The 22620-nt window shown below is 38.2% G+C and overlaps 1 protein-coding gene across 2 annotated transcripts in view; it reads left to right on the top strand.

Annotated features, from left to right (window-relative positions):
- Nucleotides 1–21985, top strand: part of Prmt9 (protein arginine methyltransferase 9) — a 40570-nt gene extending 18585 nt beyond the window's left edge. For both annotated transcript variants that reach the window (XM_020181362.2, XM_074041252.1), the window contains 5 exons: nucleotides 602–785; nucleotides 1300–1978; nucleotides 14728–14881; nucleotides 18400–18522; nucleotides 18799–21985. In XM_020181362.2, the coding sequence (XP_020036951.1) occupies nucleotides 602–785; nucleotides 1300–1978; nucleotides 14728–14881; nucleotides 18400–18522; nucleotides 18799–19014 (1356 nt within the window). In that variant the 3' untranslated portion in view covers nucleotides 19015–21985. The remainder of the gene's footprint in view (nucleotides 1–601; nucleotides 786–1299; nucleotides 1979–14727; nucleotides 14882–18399; nucleotides 18523–18798) is intronic.
- The last annotated feature ends 635 nt before the right edge of the window (nucleotides 21986–22620 follow it).

Genomic DNA, 22620 nt, shown 5'->3' with positions numbered 1-22620 from the left:
TGGGGATCTCTCTGACTTTTCACCTAGGCTGGCCTTAAACTGTGATCCTCCCACTCTCTGCCTTCTAAGTAGCTAGGATTACAGGTGTGAGCCACTAGGCTTGGCTTTTTTTTAAGTGTTTGTTTTGTCGTTTTCATTTTAATTTTTCTTACACACATACACACACACATGCTCTTATTACAGTTTTAATTTTGAAAGCCTGCTTAACACTTTCAAGCAATATAGAATAGTAGAAATGAAAAAATTCTGGGATGTTTCTTCGCTTTTTAAATTTTTGTCCTTCTTTCCCAGATCACTAGTTTGAAGTGCATATTTCTACACTAACTTTTTTTAAAAAACAAAATAATCCCTATTGCCACTTGCCTTTGTCATGCAACAATATATTCTGGACTTTTCTGCACCAGTAATTTACATCTGCCCTGGTCTTTTTAGTAACAGCATGCTGTTCCTGTAGACTCAGAGCTTCCCATAGTGTGCCAACATACTGATTCCCCAGTGTGCCGGGCAGGACTGAGAACCTCAGAGATGGAGGAGTATGATACTGAGGCATGCAGAGGTGCAAGGTATAAAGTCCTCTCATCCCTTTTACCTTTCTTCTCAGGAATTAAAAAGTCTTGCAACAAGAAAACCTGACCAGATTGGAGTTCCTGTCATTAAAGAAGGAATTCTAGATGCGGTTGTGGTTTGGTTTGTGCTCCAGCTTGATGAGGAGCACAGTTTATCCACAAGTCCCAGTGAGGAAACTTGTTGGGAGCAGGCTGTTTATCCCGTGCAGGGCCTTGCAGGTAGGTCTTGTCCAGTTTTTGTTTGGTTTTGCTTTTTTTTTAAACTTGTTGAGTTCATCCACTAAGTATTTGAGTCAGTGGCCAAAAAGGAAAGAAATACTCAGAACCCACCTGTGTTTGTTTTCAGTAGCTTCATTACCAAAGACAATAGGAGTCACCTGCAGCACGCTAATACCTTCCCATCCTCCCCAATGTAGGGACATGGTGGTGTGTTTGACTGCAGTTCAAAGAAAAAGAAAAGCCGACTATAATCCTGATTGTCTTAGGATTCAGTAATGGAGCGTGGAGCTCTTGACTCCATTATGCTACAAATTAGTTGACTTTTCAAATTTTAGTTTTTCCCTAAGGAAAGCTGGTGGGATTTTCCTAGGTTTTTGTATATTTTTGATGTAATCTTTCCTTTAATGATTGAAAGAATAGGGGATTAGATGGGAGGTAGAAGAGTTTACGTGAACCTCACACTTAAAGCACCCCAAATTAATCAATTGAAATTGTTTCTTTTTTACTAATGAAGACTACTGGATAAAGCCTGGTGACCATGTGACAATGGAAGCGTCTTGTGAAGACTGTTACTTAAGAATCCAGAATGTAAATGTCTTGGGTATGGAACATGAAATGGAAGTTGTAAAAACTTTTACCAAGAATAAAGACTTGTCTTTAGGAAACGAGGCTGACCTCTGTAGTGCCCTGGCTAACCTTCAGACCAGTAAACCCGATGCTGTCGAGCAGACATGTGTGCTGGAGTCCACAGAAATTGCGTTGCTTAATAATGCCCCATATCATGAAGGCTTTCAAACTGCAATGAGGAAAGTGTTGTCTTCATTGACCCCAGAGACGCGGTGTCAGGGTAATGAGCTGTGCTGTGGAACTGGACAGAGCAGCCCCGAGCCTTTCTATGTGTTAGATGTGTCTGAAGGCTTCTCTATTTTGCCTCTAATTGCTGGCACACTTGGACAGGTTAAGCCTTACAGTTCTGTGGAGAAAGACCAGCATCGTATGACTCTGGATCTCATATCTGAAGCCAACCACTTTCCTAAAGAAACACTTGAGTTTTGGCTGAGACACGCGGAGGATGAATCTGCTGTGTTGCAGAGACCCAAATCAGACAAGTTGTGGAGCATAATTATATTGGATGTCATTGAGCCATCTGGGCTCATTCAGCAGGAAATAATGGAAAAAGCTGCAATATCCAGGTAATACAAAACATGTGAACTTGACATTTGCCTTGGGGCTCAGACTTCGTGTAAATTCTTTCAGTTCTTTAATGGTGTGAGTGGGAAATGAGTCTGGATCATTGTTTGTTCCTCAAGCACTGCTTTACAGCACTGGTGACTTCATGTCTCTGTCTTTGTGTGAATGCTATTACTGCTTTTTTTCCCCTGAGGGAATCTTTGCACTGTAGGTGTGAAGAACCTACTTTGGGTTTCAACAGCCTGTATTTAATAGAGTGAATTTGATGAGATTTATAAAAACAGATGAGACACATTCAGGGGAAAAATGGAAGAATCAAATTTTATGCTAAGAAACAAAGTACACATTTGGTGGCATATTGGGACAACGAGGTGCTCCTTAGGAATAAGGAGCCTCTTGGGTATAAAATCTTTATTTTATAATACATTTCTCTCCCTAAAGGTATTTCTCCTTCAGTTTAGGTTGCTTGAGGAACCTGGCCCTAATATTTATTTATTTATGAAGACAGGAAAGGAGTTTTATTCAGTGTGATCACACCAGAAAGAACAGAGGTCTACTCTCCTAACATCTGTCTTCAGAGTGCATTATCTCAGGATTGTCCATGTGAACCTTTGAGGTTGCCAAGGAGGTCTCTGTTGCTGAGGAGAGGCCCTAATATTATTAAGAGCTAAGTTTCAGAGTCTTAATTGTGCAGCTCCGATCTGCAAAGAAGGTGGTATTTAACATTTGGAGGCTGAGATTTAGGAAAAAGTGAATGTATACATATTCTAAAATTTACAGTGTAGGAACAGGGGTTGTTTTATATTAAAAGGAACAGTGCTGGGAATGCAGCTATTATAATACCATAAGGCAAATTATCCATTGAGAAAAGATATTTGACAAAACCTGGGAAAAATATATTTTACTTATGTAACTATCTTTCAAATTCCTATGCATTTTCTTTTGTTACCAAATTTATTTCTTTTTGTGCTAACCAACAAAAGTCACCGTATTTTTCTTTTTGAACAGTCTTGTACATATTAATTGTGGGGAGATGGAGGCTTGACTTAAACACACATACAAATTTATGTATGTATAAATATTTATATAGGAGCTGAAAGGATTCATGTCTAGTCTCAGATTTGTCCCAAAATTACTGAAGTAGAAAAATTTTCTAAGTTACTATTTCTAAGATGAGAATACAATATTAAATGTTTTTGAAGACATTTCAGCTGTGTGAATTCTTCACACAAATGACATCTAACTTATTTTGTATAAGCCCCTTGGAAAGTTGTATGCTTTATTTCTTTTTAGGGTTTTTGTTTGTTGGTTTGAGGGGGGCCTCACTATGAAGTCCTCCTATATTTAGCCAGAAGGGACTGAAGGTGTGACCCAAGCAGTAAGCCTGAAGCTCTGAGTTCAAACTCTAGTCCCACCAAAAAACAAAAACCAAAAAAACCCAGATGTAAGTCAATGAAGATGTGGATTGGAATGTTTGACCCCCAACTGGGTTCATTTTTCTAGAGTGCTTTCTTCTGTGAAGTGAATGGTAATTCTAGTGCCCAATTATTAGATCTCTTACTTTTCCCAGAGGAAAGTCATTCTCCTGATGGACTCAGTTTTCCAGCATCTGCCTACCTAATTGAAACTTGTCTGTCAGTATTTATTTTAATGCTTAAATTGCCCTACATCTGGCCAGTGGGAGCTTCTTCAGGCTTGCTCCTATGTCTTTTTGAAGTGTTCCCATCATTTTTTGAGCACGTTCTTTTGGTGCAACTGAATGTTCTATATTCATCCTGTATTTTTCTCTGCTGAGCCTTAGAATCAGTCTTTCTCCAAGTGTTAGAAATATCGGGGCACTGCCGTGATCACAAATCAATCACATGCTCGAAAGTTGATAGGCAAGGCAAAATTTACTTCTGCATAAGAGTGTGCCTCTGGAGTCAGGCAAGCAAGCACATGGGGTGGAAAGACCGCCTCAGTTTTTATCCCTAACAAGGGACTGCCCCCTTGTTCTTACGAGGGAGCTCGGGTTCAGTCTTAATGATCGACTAAGGTTGGGGTTTGGGGAAGAGAAGAGCAGACATGATTGGAGAGCACGAACATGAAACTTAATTTGGTTGGTGTACACAAAGACAAAGGGCGACCCATGAGGTGCGGAATTCTAGGATTCCAGTGATCTGAGGCCTGAAGTGACTGTTTGACTTGAAATGGCAACACAAGAATATAATTAACCTGAGGGTCAAGGAGACCTTGGGATGGGAGAGTATAAATTCCTTTGGACAGTGGTTATCTTAAAACTAGAAGTTTGAGGTTAGGACATCTGATGATGACAAACAATTCTTTGCTGAAGGCAGAAACAGAGTTAGGTGATGTGCCACAGAGCACACAGCCAACTGGGGAAATTAGCTAATGTCCACACAATGATATTAGCTAGGCAGGAGCTATTCCATATTCCATAGTGTGGTGCTCACAGCCCTGAGATTAAGAGTCTCATGCTCTACCACCTGAGCTAGCCCTTTGACAGAAATGACCCAATTTAGTTGATGCTCACACAAGGAACTCTGGTTCCTTTTAGTGGAGAACTACATTTTGAAACCAAGACCTTGATGATGGGTATGCTGATTGCTACTGGTGACTCATTGCTTTTACCTCAGAAGGGTTCAAAGCTGGGTATTGGTGTGTATGAGTATGTGTACCATGCGCATCCATGCACATATAGCACAGCTTGCACATACACATGCATGGAAGTACTTTTACTTCTTCATCGATCTGTTTTATCTGTATCAAATCATGAGTTCATATGACACTGTTGGTTCTAGTCTCACCACAGGGTACTCTGTAGTCCTCTCCCTTTTGATATTTGTAATTCTCTTTTCTAAATGAAAGCCTGGTTCCCACTAACATCAGTATACTTATTTGCTCATGCCTAGAATGCCTGTAAAATTGTTTCAGAATGCTAACTCATACCATTGTGGAAAGCAAACTTTAACTAGAGTTTAATATTAATTTACAGTTTTATATATGTATATATAATAAACATTTCACTGTTAAATGGTGAAATAATAGCTGTTCAATTAAGATAAATTTTGATAAGTGATTTTTTTTTTTTTTTGGTGTTAGTACTGGGTCTTGAGCTCAGGGCCTTCACCTTGAGCCACTCCACCAGCCCTTTTTTTTTGTGATGAGTTTTTTCAAGATAGGATCTCGTGAACTGTTTGCTCAGGTGGCTTTGAACCATGATCCTTCTTATCTCTGCTCCTGAGTAGCTAGGACTACAGGTGTGAGCCACCAGCACCTGGCTTGGTAAGTGATTTTTTTAAAGTCTAATTTTGAAATTGCCTTTATGACAACACATTCATTAAACAAATAGTGCCAAAAGATGGTTTGATTTTTATAAATAGCCAAAAGTTTTATGGAGGAGGCCTTTTAATTTTATCATTCAAAGGTGATAGTCTCAGTTTTCTTTTAAAATTACTATATTAGAAAGAAATTAATATTTCTGCTTGAAGCATAAATTAGTGCCAAAGAAGCTGAGCACGGTGGCACACGCCTAGACAGGAGCTACTTGGGAGGCAGAGGATCTCGATTTTGAGCCAGCTGAGCACAGTTTAGTGGGACCCTGTCTCAAAAACAAAAGGGTTGAGGACCTGGCTCAAATGGTAGTGCTTGCCTAGTATGCTCAGATCTCTTGGTTACATCCCCAGTATCACACACACACACACAAAATTATCAGAGTGTGTGTTTTCAGTATGTTTTGAATGATTGGGTCTTTTGGGAATCTTTTTGTTTGTTTTAGTAGTTGCAGTGTGTGACTACTGAGAATGAAGACACATCAATTTTACAAAAACATTTAGTGTCATTACTTTACAGTCTCATTTTATTAAAAAATTTTTGGGGTGGCAGAGTGGCTCAAGTGGTAGAGCTTCTGCCTAGTAAGTGCAAGGCCCTGAGTTCAACCCCCAGTACCACCAAAACCTCTTTTTTCCCTCAATTATAAAAATACACATAAAACTTTTCCATATTAACCATTTTAAGCTTATAGTTCAGCAATGCTAAGTATATTTATATTGTGTACAACCAAATCTCCAGAACTTTTTCATCTTGCAAAACAGTGTTCCTGATAAACAATAATTCCCCATATCTCCCTCCCTCAACTTCTGGAAATCACCATTCTACTTTCTGTTTCTGTGAATTTAACTACTCTTGATACCTCAAATAAGTGCAGTCACTGTCTTTTTTTACTGGCTTATTTCACTTGGCATAATGTCCTCAAGTTTTATCCTTGTTATAAGCATGTATCGGAATTTCCTTTCTTTTCAAGACTAAATTATATTTTATTATATGTGTGTGCTCATTCTACTCATCTGTTCACCAGTTGCTGGACACTGGATTGCTTCTACCTTTTGGCTATTTGAGTATTGCTGCTATGCACCTGAGCATACAAGTACCTCTTAAGATCCTGCTCTGAGTGCTCTTGCATGTGACCAGAAGGAGCACAGCCATATCGGTTTTCTGTGTGCTGCACCATTTTACATTCCTGCCAGCAGTGCAGAGAGTTCCAGCTTTTACATATCCTCATCAACCACTAGTTTACTTTTTAGTAGCAGCTCTCCTAAAGGGTGTGAGGTGATATCTCATTGTGGTTTTGACTTTTAGTACCCTAATGATTAATGATTTTGAGCATCGTTTCATATCCTTGTTGGGCATTTGTATTTCTTTGGAGAAATATTTAAGTCCTTTGCCCATTTTCAAATTGAATTATTCGGCTTTTTATTGTTGGGGTATAGCAGTTCTTTCTGTATTTTGGATATTAAGCCCTTATCAGACATGCAATTTGCAAATAGTTTTTCCTTTTTCATGGGTTGCCTTTCACTCTTTTGATTGTTTCCTTTCATGTGCAGAACTTTTACAGTTTCTTGTAGTTCCATTTTTCTATTCTGCTTGTATTGCCCATGCTTTTGGTGTCATAGCCAATCATTGCCAAATCCAATGTCCTCAAGCTTTTCCTTCAGAGTATTATAGTTTTAGGTCTTCCATTTGGGTGTTTAATCAATTTTGTTACTATTTATTTATTTGTTTTTTTGTTATTGGTGCTCGGTGCTGAGCCAAGGGTTCACACATGCTAAGCCAGTACTCTCCTAGTAAGCTACATCCCTAGCACTTGAGTTAACTTTTGTGTACTGTGTGGTGCTGTCTTCTACTCCATTGACCTGCATGTCTACCTTTATACTAGTACCACCCTGTTTTGGCTGTTGTTGCTTTGAAAATCAAGAAATGTGAGGCCTCTAACATTGCTTTTTATTCTTTCAACATTGTTGTGGCTTTTTTGGGATTCCAGTAAGATTCTGTAAGAATTTTAGAATGAATTTTTCTATTTCTGTGAAGACACTGCTGGGATTTTTGATAGTGTCTGCAACTGAATGTGTGTATCATTTTGGGTAGTATAGGCATTGCTTTTATTTATTTTGATGTTTGGTTAAAAAAAGTTCTTTTCACCAATTTTGACAGTCTGGAAAAAAAGGAAATCTGATTAGAATACCTAATGATACAGACATCATGTTAAGTAGAAAGCATAGGAATGAAGAAAGGAATTGTCATGGAAAACATTATGTAACTTCAGCTGTTCCTCCAAATTTGCTTTATAATAAATGAACAGAAATTCAGGCAAGATACATGCAACAATTTAACAGATTCTAATAATCTAATTTCTTTCAGTTTTTCTCAAGACTTAAAGATGTTTCAGTCTTTCCATCAAGGCGCTTATAAGGAAATTAACCAACATGTGGATACAACAGTCAAATCATGTACTTATGACATTACTAAATTCTTCTTTAATGCAATTATGAAGACCCTTTAAGAAATTTGTTTTGTATATAGAGAAGTGTTAAGAGTCAAATATTCAACTTCAGTATAAAATAATAAGAAACATTTCTGATTGCTTTGTTAGGTGGAGACTGCTCTTTTTGCCAATGAATGATTTTTTTGCTGTAATATCACTGAGCTGAACAAGGAAGTTACCTTTGAGAACCTAAGGAAAATTAAACATGCTGTATCATTACTCAGCCATCATTACCTCTAACCCACCATAACTTAGAGTATTCTTACATTAATTGCAAGAGAAATTAAGGAGAAAGTCCTTTTTTGAGGTCACAACTTCGTTTTCATGTGATTATACAATTTTGTGTTTATATGCAAAACATGAAACACATTTATTCTTATTAGTTACCTAGAAGATATCTTAGCAGATACCTTTCCAAGAAACAGAGATGTGTTTATACAGCTCAGTAACTTCAGCACTACAGTAATGAGAGATGTGGTATCCTTTTGCTGTGCTTCAAGACAAAGGGAAGAAGGTCACAGGAAAGAGAATCAAAATTGTTACAACTGAGAAACTATTTGTTCAGTTTAATCGTGGTGCCACTTTCGTTTTTACATAAACTTGGTGTCATAACTCTGGCTCAAAAATCAGAAATCTTATTAAAATTTATCTTGACTTTCTATTATCATATTAACAACCAAAAGAATTAGCTAGAACACATAGGAAAGGGTAATATTAAACCCACTTTGCTAGAGTTGGTTTCTTGACACATTCACTCATTATTAATAGAAATGGGATAGTGGTCTGTTTGCTTACCAGCTGGGAGATCACTTTGAATTCTGCATCTCCGAAGTGCAAGCAGAACATAGCACTTAAAATAATACATGTTCACTGGTGCTCAAGCCTAGAGCCAGTCCCAGTGATAATAGTCCACTATTTAAGAAGACCTAAAGCAATGAATTCCACTTCCACAGGGGAAAAAAAAAAACCATGCAAGCAAGCTTAAAACTGCCTGGTGTGTGTGTGTGTGTGTGTGTGTGTGTGTGTGTGTGTGTGTGCATGCTAGTATTATAAGATGTAGCTTTTAAGAAAATCTCGATGCAAATGCCAGTAACTTTTTTTTTTTTTTCATTTTTCTTTTATTATTCATATGTGCATACAAGGCTTGGTTCATTTCTCCCCCCTGCCCCCACCCCCTCCCTTACCACCCACTCCGCCCCCTCCCACTCCCCCCCCCTCAATACCCAGCAGAAACTATTTTGCCCTTATTTCTAATTTTGTTGTAGAGAGAGTATAAGCAATAATAGGAAGGAACAAGGGGTTTTGCTGGTTGAGATAAGGATAGCTATACAGGGAGTTGACTCACATTGATTTCCTGTGAGTGTGTGTTACCTTCTAGATTAATTCTTTTTGATCTAACCTTTTCTCTAGTACCTGTTCCCCTTTTCCTATTGCCCTCAGTTGCTTTAAGGTATCTGCTTTAGTTTCTCTGCGTTAAGGGCAACAAATGCTAGCTAGTTTTTTAGGTGTCTTACCTATCCTCACCCCTCCCTTGTGTGCTCTCGCTTTTATCATGTGCTCATAGTCCAATCCTCTTGTTGTGTTTGCCCTTGATCTAATGTCCACATATGAGGGAGAACATACGATTTTTGGTCTTTTGGGTCAGGCTAACCTCACTCAGAATGATGTTCTCCAATTCCATCCATTTACCAGCGAATGATAACATTTCGTTCTTCTTCATGGCTGCATAAAATTCCATTGTGTATAGATACCACATTTTCTTAATCCATTCGTCAGTGCTGGGGCATCTTGGCTGTTTGCATAACTTGGCTATTGTGAATAGTGCCGCAATAAACATGGATGTGCAGGTGCCTCTGGAGTAACAGTCTTTTGGGTATATCCCCAAGAGTGGTATTGCTGGATCAAATGGTAGATCGATGTCCAGCTTTTTAAGTAGCCTCCAAATTTTTTTCCAGAAATGGATTTGGGTGGAGGGGAGAAGAGTCAGTTCATTCTGGAAAAATAACCACTATTGTTTTCCTAATCTTCAGCATACACAAATTAAACACACAGCTGCTATATAGAATTTGTATAATTCCTAAGTGCTGGAGCAGTAACAGTATCTAAATACAATTATATTTTTAAACTCTGGGTCAAGACTTTATATAAAAATATCATCCTATTTTTCTGTCTTAAGTTTCTAAGTTACCATATACTTTCCTCAACATCTGCAGCCATCCAGGAATATTTTTTAAAAACTTCTGTGCACAGTCTTAATTCCCATCCCTGGCCTTTGGGCTCAGTGACAGAAGATCAAAAGTGAGGATGAAAAGTGCTGCTTCCTGCAGCTCTCCATGTAGGAGGACACCGGAAGAATTTCATCAACCAGTCAGTCATCTGTTCAGCATACATGTGCTTGCATGGCAGAAGCCAAATTGGGTTCCTGGAAGAAAGGCCATCACATAGACCACACACTCGTGGATCTTTTTTTCTGATCCATCTCTTTCAGGGTCATAAACAACTGTAGGCAGGTGCTGTTTAAGGCCTGTTGTTTGAGCTGACTCTTTAGTCAGCTGAGTCTGGCTAGGTGTTGAATGATAAATGGGAGCTAGAACTTGTTCCTCTTATGGGAATGGGCTGGATCCAGCTCTGTCCCCTTGCCAAAGCTAGCCCAGTTGGCCTGAGACTGTGAAGGGGGAGATGTCATCTGAGGGAGGGGAGGACGTGAGGCATGTGTCCATCCTTCTGAGCTGGGGCACATGGTCTCTTACTGTGCACTGTTCTGCCAATCTTTTCTGGTGGAGGCATTTTAACAATCCCATGAACATGGGCTTCTATACATTTCTTTATTCTTGTTTCTCCCAGCAGAGGTGTTACAGTTCTCAGTGTACAAGTCTTCTACTTTCTTGGTTAAGTTTATTTCTAAGTATTTTATTATTTTTTATTTCTATCGTAAGTAAAATTGTTTTCTTAACTTCCTTTTCATTGTTCTTTGATAATTTTTAGAAGTGACTTTTTCTTTTTTTTTGGTGGTACTTTGAACTTAGGGTTCTAAGTGTGCTACCACTTGAGCCATGCCCCCAACCCTTTATTGCTTTAGTTGTTTTTTGAATAGGATCTTGTGTTTTTTGATTGGGGTAGCCTCTATGCCTCTCATGTAGCTGGAACCATAGGTGCACGCCACCATGCCCAGCTTTGTTTGTTAAGATGGGGTCTTGCTAACTTTTTGCCTGGGCTGACCTTGAGCTGCAATCCTCCTGATCTCCACCTCTGATTATATGGGATTGTAGGAGTGAGCCAACATGCCTGTCCATAAGTGATTTTTGAATGTTAATTTTGTGTCTTGCAATTTTGCTGAATTTGTTGTATTCAAGTTTTTTGTGGGATCATTAATGTTTTCTACATGCAAGATCATGTTGTTTGCAATCAGAGATAACTTTACTAGTTTATAATTTGGATGCTTTTTATTTTTGACTTCTGGTTGTTCTGGCTAGGACTTCCATCCAGGGTTTGATGAATCAAGTTACCAAACCTTGTCTTGTTCCTGATCTTAGTGGAAAAGCTTTTAGCCAGCCATTTTTAAATGGGATCTTTAAAAGTATTTTCTGGAGCATTTTGTTCATGAAAACAACTTGCCAGGTAGTCTACTCTTTCTGAACGGCTCGTTATATTGGTGACGGATGACATACGTGACAGCTACCTACAACCCCCCAGTGTGTCTCCGTGAGGGCAGTGTTATTGGCAGTTCGAGTGGACAGCTCTTCCATGGGATTACTGTGTGCGTTGCAGAATGTTCAGGTCTTGGGGACTAAATGCTGGTAGCGTTCTTGATCATTGTTTCAACCAGAATTCTTCTGCACTCGTCTCCTTAAATGCCTTTTCTTTATTGCAGTACTGGGGTCAAACCCAGGGCCTCATGTATGGCTAGGCGAGCACCCTGCACTGGGCTACACCACTAACCCTTCTCAAATACCTCTTGAGTGACAGTGGAGAACCAGTTCTTTCTTTCAACCTAAGCTAGAGCACAGTCTTCTTACTGGACCTACACATGTGTAGACTTACTTTTTTTTTTTTTTGCGGTACTGGGGTTTGAACTCAGGGCCTACACCGTGAGCCACTCCAGCAGCCCTTTTTGTTTTTGTTTGGTGATGGGTAATTTTGAGATAGGGTCTCTTGAACTATTTGCCTGGGCTGGCTGCCAACTGTGATCCTCCTGATCTCTGCCTCCTGAGTAGCTAGGATTACAGGCGTGAACCACTGGTGCTGGGCAGACTTACTTTGATCATGGAACCAGAAGTATGTAGATACTCTCACCTAGGCCCTATACTATTATCTTTAGCCTCTTAACAGTGGGGAGGCCTTATGATAGGTCAAAGTGGGTGAAGTGAGAAGTAAGAAGAATGGATTATATTTGGGACAAAGATAAAGGGTGTCTGTCTCACTGGACTACAATAATAGGATAAGGAAAAATGAGTCCTTTAATAAGCTTAAATATTTATAGTTACCTTTGCAATTGTTTGCTAATGTTTATTCTTAGGCTTTGTTCATCCAACTCATTTGGATTACACAAGGGCACAGTGTGTAACACAACACAGTGGAACAGAAGTTTCTTCTTTTCAGAATTTTTACCATTTAGATTTAGTCTTTGAAATTGGAACATAGGTTTTCATTACTGAAAGGTACAGATGGTTCTGAAATATCATTTAGCATTGGAAGGGTTTCAACTGGGGGAATCTGGCAGCTGCAGAGGTGTAGGTGTTTCAAGGTAATCGTTTTACCAGAACACAACCAAGAAATGTTCCTGAAAGATTCTCAGATTTTAATTAAAATAGTATGAATATTGTCTTTTTAAATAATTTTTATGCATTACTTTTGTGTATCTCTGGTGTGGTTGTTAGTACTTGATTCAGACTTTTCTGACTTTTAGGGTTTGGTAGATGCAATTTTGGCATTTGTTCAGCCTAAATTTTCTGGTTATTGTCTACGATATTATGATATGAGAAATACATATTGGTCTTTCATAATTCCTGCACAAGAGCTAGCTATTCTTGGAAACCCTTGGAATTGCTTGAGTGATAGGGTTAAGATGAGTGTCTTTTGTCAGCCAGCCATATCTGATATCTGAGTTTTTCTGGTGAGGTAACTCTAGATGGGCCTCTAGACAGTGCTAGAGTTACAGATTACCCCATGTTCAGGCAATCCTCCAGTGGTATGACTTGCCGTTAGGTATTTGTTTGTTCACAATTCTCAGTCCAGATATAGTCTGCTTGTTCAGAGACTTTTTTTTTTTAAAGCCATAAAGCAGTATTGCTGATATCAAGTCATCTTCATGGAATTTCCAGAAATGTAAAGGTGAACCCAAGGGCAGTTGTGGGAGGAGAGAGGGTTTTGTGACCCCTTGACTTGCTGTCTTGGATTTCTAATACTTTTGCATTCGGATGGTTTACTTTCTTATTTTGAAATGATTTCTAGCTTACAAAGAAGTTAAAAGAATAGTACAAAGAACTTACCATATACCTTATACTCAGATTCACAAACCTGGGCTTACAATGTGGGTAGCATTGTTGCCACATTGACAGTATGAGTCTGTCTGTGAACTAGTTAAAAGTTCTCAATATCACCTCTTCTCACCTAATACTTTGGTATGCATTTTGTAAGAACAAGACATTTATAAAATTACCATACAATTATCAAAATCAGAATCTTTACATGAATGTAAATCTGATACCTATCTAACATACAACTCTTATTCAGATTTCACCATTTGTAACAGTGACCATCATAATTTTTTATTCCTGGTTCAGAATCCAATCCAGGGTCACATTACATGTAGTTTTCTTGTCTTTCTCGTCTCTGATAGTCCCTCAGTCTTTCATGGTATTGGGTGTGAAGAGTGTAGGATATATTTTGTAGAATATTCTTCATATTTTCTCATGATTAGATCCAGATTATCCATTTTAGAGAACAATGAGTACCACAGAATTTTTGTCACATTTGAAGGCACATGGTATTACTTATTGATTGACTGATTGATTGGTGGTACTGGAGTTTGAAATCAGGGCCTCCAGCTTGCTAGGCAGCACTCTACCATTTGAGCCACTTTTCTGTGTTGGATGTTTTCTAGATAGGGTTTCTTGAACGATCTGCCCGGGAGCTGGCTTCAAACCATGATCCTACTGATCTCTGCCTCCCTAGTAGCTAGAATTACTAGTGTTGCTTTATACCATTAATTTTGCTAATTTATATCACTTGATTTAAATTGTATCACCAGCTTTCTCCACAGTAACTTACTGTTTCTCCTTGGTAATGAGTAAGTTATCTGTGGGGCTACTATCTTGAGACTATGTAAATACTCTTTTCCTAATCCTACTTTAACCCACTTCAGGTTGAGTATTCTTGTCGGAAATGCTTGGGACCAGAAGGGTTTGGAAATTTTTGAATTTTGGAATATTTGTATATGCATAGTGAGATATCTTGGGCATGGCACGCAAGTCTACACATGAAATTCATATGTTTCATATATACCTTATACACATAGTCTGAAGGCAATTTTCTATAGTATTTGTAGCACACCTATATTTTGACTACAACCCATTCATGAAGTCAGGTATAGAATTTTCCACTTAATGCTATTATATCAGTGCTCAAGAAAGTTTTGGATTTTGGGGCATTTCAGATTTCTGGATAGGGATGCTTAACCTGTAGTTTTTACATCCATTGATAACTTTTGCCTGCAACTAAGGGCTTATATATCCATCCAGTTGACTGGTTATTTTAAGTTCGGCTTTCTGGGAAATTATTTTCCATGGTTTACCGTTCTGAACTAGCAGCCAGTAATCACACAAAGCCCATTAGACTGTATAAGCTGCAGCTCACAATTCGTAGTTCTTGGTTATTGGTATCTGTAAGATGTAGGGAATCAAGATTTTTAGCATGTCAACTCTTCTTTAGGTGTTTACTGCAGTCTGGAGGCAAGATCTTTCCTCAGTATGTGCTGATGTTGGGGATGCTTGTGGAGTCACAGACGCTGGTGGAAGAGAATGCTGTTCAAGGAACAGAATGTACACTTGGGTTAAACATAGCACCTTTTATTAACCAGTTTCAGGTAAGTGTTTAGAAAAGAAGTTTGATCAGGATGCTATTGTCTACAATCTACTCTATCTCTTTTTTAGTTTTATTTAGTCACTGTTTAGCTGGATTAAAATGGTAATCAGTTTCCTAGCATGAAGGAATTTACGGGTAAAAATCAGTCTAGGGTTTAGAATGCCAAGGTCATTAGAGTGACCATGCATATTAATATGGATATTTATGGAAATTTCTGTGAATCACTGTTACAGATGAAAAGTAGGACATTGGGCTTAAGTCTTGTGAAGAAATGTGTATAAATGTTGTCTAAAAACAAAACATCTACAAGATCTGTGACTTAAACTTGAAACTTTACAATTGAGACCTCAGTTGATAGGTGTGAGCAGCTAAAGTCATCCTACTACAGGTGACACAGGAATGTAGGAGTGAACTCAAAGCAGAGAGGTTCATTTCTGTCTAGGAGAAAGGGAGCCAGGACTTAGAAATGAGGGCAAAACTGACCCAGGCACTAGCAGGAAAGTATGCATTCAGTTTTGTGGTAGTGGATGAAATGTCCAGGGAAGAGGTTTGTGGTTGAAAATGGGGGAGGTAGGTGGAATACTTCCAAATATATTGGCCAAACAAGAATTTGGGGAAATGGGAAGCTGAGTACAATGGAGTGACATGTAACTTTCATCTGTAGGCTGAGGTAGAAAGCTCTTGTGAGTACAGTGAGACCTCTGTGGATAGCACCTGTTCCATGAATCTAAATTAGCTGAGGAATTGCTTTTTCAGGGCTGGCTAACTAATGTTAGTTATATTAATCTCAGTTTTTGGAGGGTTTAATAAGAACAGACACTTACCAGATGATAGGGGAGTTTAAAATATTTGTTTTTTTTTTTAATTTTTCTTTAAAATATTTCTTTGTTTGGTGTCAAAATACCCCCATCTCCTATCTAGTTTATTCTTTCTTGATCCTGGCACCAGTAATTCTTTGATTCTATCAGAACCGATACTGTTGATCCTGCCATCTCTTCACTACAGTTCTCATCTCATATCCTCTCCTCATTCCTTAACAGCTTATAGTCAACGAACTCTGTATTTTTCATACAACTTTTCATATAATTTAAAAATTACAAATTTCTCTTCATTTTTTTCCTACTGTTCTTGGGAAAGCCTACCTTGGAAAATTCCACCCTCTGTGTTCACTACACGAATACTCTATAGTTGGCCCATACTCCTGGGGTTTCCCTTTAGTGAATATCCACTCATACCAAGAAGCTCCATAATCTTTCCTGATTGTTTTACACTTTGTAGTCTATCCATTCATTTTCTTAGATATTATTTTCTCCTCTTCAAATATAATGATTATTTGACTGTTGGACAATGAAGTAAATCAGTGAAACAAAGTAAGAAATTGCTAAAGTAGTACAATAGAGAAAACCACTATATTCATTCAGTAAGTGTTTACTGAAATGTCTACTATATGCACTGTTTTAGATTTTGGGAGTATGGCTGTGGACTAAGTTTGTGCACTTACGGAGCTAGCATGCACATTGGTAGAGATAGAAAACAAAAATAAAAATGTTAGCATGACAGAGGGTGAGAAGTGCAATGCACAGAAAGAAAGTTAAGGGAATATGGTATAAATACTATTTTATATGGGTTGCATCTAAGGGAAAAATTCCAGCAGAGACAAGAAAGAAAAAGGCAGGAAACTGTACACAAGTCAAAGTATTAACAAATGGTCTGAGGCAAGCACCTGTTTGGGTTACTCAGAAATAGCAAAACGGAACCATGATGGAATTGTGAGAAAATGCATTCAGAGAGGTTGAGGCCATATGCTGTGGAACCTTTGGCTCTCATGAGGACTTTGGTCTTTACTCTAAAAGGGGCAGGAAACAAGTGGAGAGTGTTGAACACGTGTGTGACATGATTTGACTTGGGAAGCCAGGCAGAGATACAAGCTTAGTGTGAAAAGCGAGAGGTGGTAGTGACTTAGGCTAGACTTGCAGTAGTGGAGGTGGTACGGTGGTCAGATTCTACATGTATTTTAAAGGTAGGTTTTTCTGATAGATGTGATGAGGTATATGAAAGAAGGCTCCATGTTTTTTTTTTTTTTCTTTTTCTTTCTTTTAGGTTATAACACTTGGAAAGATAGTTATCATTTACTGATATGGGAAAAATGGCGGATCAGGCTATTTGTGTGGTAGGGATCATTGAGCAGTTGGATAAGGGTTCAGAGAAAGCTCTAAGCTACAGATATAAAGTTGGCAGCCCTCAGCATACAGATAGATGGTATTTAAAGCCTTAAAAATAGATGAAACCTCCTGGGGAGAAAGTTGAGACCAATCTTTAGAAAACTTAGAAAGATATGAGCTCTGGATTGGTTATCAGCTGGAAGGGGCTGACCATGATGACAGAAGCAGCCAGAAGGTCATGTTGAGAAACAGAAGTGAGGACAGATGATGAGGGTACAGATGTGAGGGAATTAATGAGTCCAGGAGATGGGAAGTAACGTGGGACTCTAGGGCTTTTTTGGTGACTGATTTAAACAGGAATAAAATCATAATGGAGAGTCCTGGAAATGGAGTGGGGCCACTGTGAATTTTTTTTTTGCGGTGCTTGGGTTTGAACTCAGGGCCTATACCTTGAGCCACTCTACCAGCCCTTTTTGTGTTAGATATTTTCAAGATAGGGTCTCACAAACTTATTTGCTTGGTCTAGTTTTGAACTGTGATCCTCCTGATCTCTGTCTCCTGAGTTGCTAGGATTACAGGCGTGTACCAACAGCGCATGGCCTACTGTGAATTTTTATGGCAAAGAAAGGTTGTATGCTTTCAGGGGTGCTTAGCTAGAGGTTGAGGTTTATGTGGCCTGCTTCACCATGAAGGTTGGACTTTTAATATTTTACAAAAAAGAAAATCAGCTTTTAAGCAACACTTTACTCTCTAGTTCAAATGAGGAAGAGACTAGAAGCTATTAATAGCAGGGGTCCATTACAACTCATATCGATAGAACACTTAGTGCCACTGGTTCTCCCTTTGTGTTCTGGGAATATCTGAGGACTTTGAGAACTATTGATACCTGGAGCCTGATTCCAGATTAGTGTAGATTGTAGGCCTTTTGAAAGCTTCTTACATGATTTTAATTTGATCCAGGGTTGAGAACCACAGCTTTCTACAAATAACTTTTTCAGATTATCTATTTGGTGAATTTTTGGCATCTTTTATACTTATTAATTCACAAATCCTAGGTTTAAAAAGTTTTGGAGCTGCTTGGGTAAGTAAAATTTTAATCTGCTTTCATCCAAGTGGAAGATCTACAGATAACTGAAATCATAGCAAAATATTTAACCTGCCTGGACCTTAGTTTGTTCACTCTTTCTGTAAAACGGGAATGATGAAAGTCTTTATGCTGTAAGTTGATGGGGACTGTCAATGAGGTAATAGATGTAAAAAGCATTCTGTCATCCTGAGCCAAGTGTAGATCAAGTACTTGATGAGCCCTGACCATAAAAAGAATGAATAAAAGCGAAAAATATACACTTTTTCCTAGGTGCCTATCCGTGCGTTTTTGGAACTATCTTCTTTGCCCTGTATACCTTTAAGCGAGCCAGTGGAACTCTTAAGATTAGATTTGATGACTCCGTATTTGAATACCTCCAGCAGAGAAGTAAAGGTAAGGACAGTATGCAATGTGATTACTCTTGAATATTCAGAATAGTTATCTTAAACTAGTAATACTCTTTATATTAGTTGCTTCTTTTAAAGATTTAAGTCTTCTAAACAATGAACAAAAATGAATGAGTAATTAGTGAATAAAACAGGATACCATTAATTTGAATTGAGTGAGTCAGTATATTTTTAAATTTTTGTATTTAAAATTGACTAAAAAGGGAAAGAAGACTTATCCATCTGTTTTCCCTGATGATGTTTTTGCTGTCTGTTCCCATAGGTGCGCATTTGTAGACCTGGACAAGTGACTGCTATTCCGTTTTGGTTTCATATGTGCCTTGATGAAGAGGTGAGGTTGGACACTTCGAGTGAAACCTCGCACTGGAAACAAGCTGCCGTTGTTTTGGATAATCCCATCCAGGTGCAGACGGGACAGGAGCTCCTTGTCAGCGTTCAGCACCACAAAAGCAACGTCAGCATCACAGTAAAGCAGTGAGCAGTTTTCTCATGAAAACTGTTTGGCATCAAGTACAGAATTCTTGTCTGAATCAGTGGGACTGTAATCATAAAATGGGTGTCTAAATATTTAATCCTAGCTGCTCGGGAGGTAGAGATTGGGAGGATCACAGTTTGAGGCCAGCCTAGGCAAAAAGGTAGTGAGACTCCCCATCTCAATAAACAAGTGGGATGTGGTGATATATTCCTGAAATCTCAGCTTACATGGGAGGTATAGTTAGGAATATTGTGATTTGAGTCCTGCTAAGGCAAAAAGCATGAGTCCCTATCTGAAAAATAACTAAAGCCAAAAAGGGTTGGGGGCATGGCTCAAGCAGGAAAGCATCTGCCTCACAAGCACAAGGCCCTGCCTGAGTTCAAACCCCAGTAACACCAAAAAAAAAAAAGACATTAGTAAAGCACATTTGAAAGATTCTAAATTAGCATTTTTTAAAAATATCGCTGCAGATTTGCCTTTTTGGAAAAGGATATACCATTCTTTTTTTTTAAATTAGAAAACTGTGTCTGTACCTTTATAAGGATTTTGAAAGTCTTAGCCTCATTGTCATGTGTCAGTAAAGTTTGAAGTGTTTAGGCATCTTGAACTCACTGTTGGGAATCACCAGATACAGGTGTGCACTGAAGACCAAGGGTGATGTCAACCCTAAGCTTGTTTCTTTCAGATTCTGTCATTAGAGTGAATGACTTAGGAGAGAGGGCAGTCTTCAGGAGGCACTTCTTCCTCATCTACTTTGGCAAAGAAAAATTAAAAATTTAAATAAAAATAAAGAGTCAATACTAAACCAGTATTTTTTAAAGTTTTGATCTGGGTGCACGATAAGAAATGTAACCTGTCCCATTTGATAGACTTTTGAAGTGGGGAGATGAATAAGGAAGGCCACCACACTTGTGGGTGCTGTGCGCTTTTCCTACACCATGAAGCCTGCCTGTTGTCATCACCTCTGTTACTATTACATGACCCAGCTTCATGTTTTTTGTAAAAAGTAAAATTTATTGTGTATATTTGAGATATGCAACATGTAAAAAGGTCACTATCATGTACTACAAGTTAACGTACTCATCATTCAGTTACCTATTTTTTGCTTTATTTTTGTGGTGAGAACAGCTAAAATCTCATTTAGCATGATTTAGCAAAATTGTACATATAGTACAATTTTCTTACCTATTGTCGTCATCCTATACATTAGATCTCTAGATGTAAACAAGTCTGCTTTGTATCTGCTGACCTACATCTCCCCATGGTCACTGCCCTCAACTTACTGTTTTGTTCTCTGTATATTTGAGTTTTCAAATAGCAAGATCATATTGTTTTAAAATGTAGACTAGTATTCCATTGTCTATATACACCAGTTTTTTTTTAATCCGTTCCTCTGTCAATAGACATGTAGATTGGTTCCATATTGTGGCTATTGTGAATAAGGCTGTGATAGGTGAACATGGGGGTACATACCCAAAAGAGGTATTGCTGGGTCACATTGTGGTTCCACTTTTCATTTCTTTAGACCTCCATGCTCTTTTCCAAACTGGCTGTATAATCCCTGATGAGTAGTGATCAAGAGTTCCCTTTCCTCTACACCCTTGCCAACATTTTTTTGGTAATAGCCATCCAACAGACTTAAGGTCTCAGAGTGGTTTTGATTTGCATTTCCTTGATTAATGACGTCAAGCACCTTTTCACGCACCTGTTGGCCATTTTTATGTTTGTTTCCCCCATTTCTAATAGGGTTGCTTTTCTACTATTGAGATGTGTAAGTTCTTTATAATGTTAGATATTAAGCCATTAATGCCATTGTTTGAAAATATTTTTCCCATTCTGTAGGCTGCTGGGTTTATTTTTGTGTTGTTATTTTTTGGGCAGTTCTGCGGTTTGAACTCAGGGTCTCGTGCGCAGGTGTGTACTACCTGAGCCACCCTGTCAGCTTTATTTTTAGTGCTGAGTGTTTTTGAGAGTCTCACTTTTTGCTCAGGCTGGCCTCAAACCTAGATCCTCCTGATCCTGAGTAGCTAGGATTACCAGTGTGAGCCACCAGCATCTGACTAGGGTATTGTTTTATTTCATTATTTAGTTTGATGTACAGTGTCCCTCTATCCTTAGGGAATCTCTATTTATAGCACCCAATACAGCATAAGTACAATATAAATAGTTGTTCTGTATTGTTTAGGGGATAATGACAAAAAGTACACATTCAGTACAGATGCCATTTCCATTTTTCCAAACATTTTTACTCCAGCACTGGTTGAATCTGTGGGTATGGAATGTGTGGATCAGAGGGACCAGTCCCATTTTAGTTTTGCTTTTGTGGCCTAAGATTATGGTGTGATACCCAATAAGCCATGGCCAAGGCCACTGTCCAGGAGCTTTTCTTCTGTTCTCTTCTAGTTCTGCAGTTTGCTCTTACCTTGAGGTCTCTTCTACATATACTGATTTTTGTGTCTTTTGCATGTGGAAATCCCATTTTCCCAGCACAATTTATTGAAGATCTCCTTTCCCCATTGTGTCCACTTGGTTACACTTGTCAAAAATTGACTCGGTTTGGATTTCTGGGCTTTCTGTTCTGTACCACTGTCTTGGGTATGTGGTTTTTTTGGCAGTACCATACTGTTTTTGATTACTATAGCTAGGTAACTTAATTTTTTTTTTTTGAGGGAGGTGAGGTCTTACTGTGTTGCCCAGGCTGATGTCTAACTCCTGAGCTCAAATGATCCTCCTGCCTCAGCCTCCTGAATAAGCTGGGACTATAGGCATGAGCATCACATGCCCAGCTTGTAATACAACTTTAAGTTTAGAAATGATGATTCCTTTAACTTTTTTCCTTCTAATTGTTTTGGTTATTTTGGGTCTTTTATGTTTCCATGTGAATTGTCTTTCTGTGAAGAATGCCATTGGGATTTTGAATATGAATATTCCTTTGGTTAGTGTGGACATTAAAAAATAAATTCTTTCCATTTGAGTCTTCAGTTTCTTTCATCAGTGTTTTATAGCTTTTAGTTTACAGAGCTTTTACCTGCTTGGCTAAATTTATTCATAAGTATTTTATTTTTTGATGCTGTCATAAGTGGGATTTTTTTTTTCCATTTAGGTCATTATCTGTGTATAAAAATGCTACTAATTTTTGTATTTTGCAACTTTAAAATTTATTTGTTCTAACACCTTACATACTGTCAAGCTTTAGTTTCAATAGAAGTATTTAATTTATTAAATACTGGTAAATCTTTGTACCTGTGTATTAATTTATATATATGCACACACATGAATGAATGTGCATAAATGCATAAAGGAAAAGTTTTGAGAAAAAAACTCATTCTTGCTACCTGCAACCTGCTATGTCACTTTCTTTTGTAAATGTTAAATGACTAGCTAATACCAGTTGTGATTAGCAATTAGACCCTAAGTAATAAATTTCTCTCAGGTAACATACACATCTTTACTATGACTTAAAGAACGATCAGGATAACACAGCTGTGGTTTACATTTGCTGCAGTGGAAATTTTTTTTTACTTTTTTTTGTTATGCCTGTAATGAAGTTTTTGTTAAAACATTAAGATTTTACGTTTAAAGAATGAGAGACATAAAAGTTCCAGAAGA

The sequence above is a fragment of the Castor canadensis genome, chromosome 9 (assembly GCF_047511655.1).
Source record: "Castor canadensis chromosome 9, mCasCan1.hap1v2, whole genome shotgun sequence".
Lineage (NCBI taxonomy): Eukaryota > Metazoa > Chordata > Mammalia > Rodentia > Castoridae > Castor > Castor canadensis.
The sequence above is the reverse complement of the archived record's forward strand: the minus strand, read 5'-3'. Positions and strand labels throughout refer to the sequence as shown.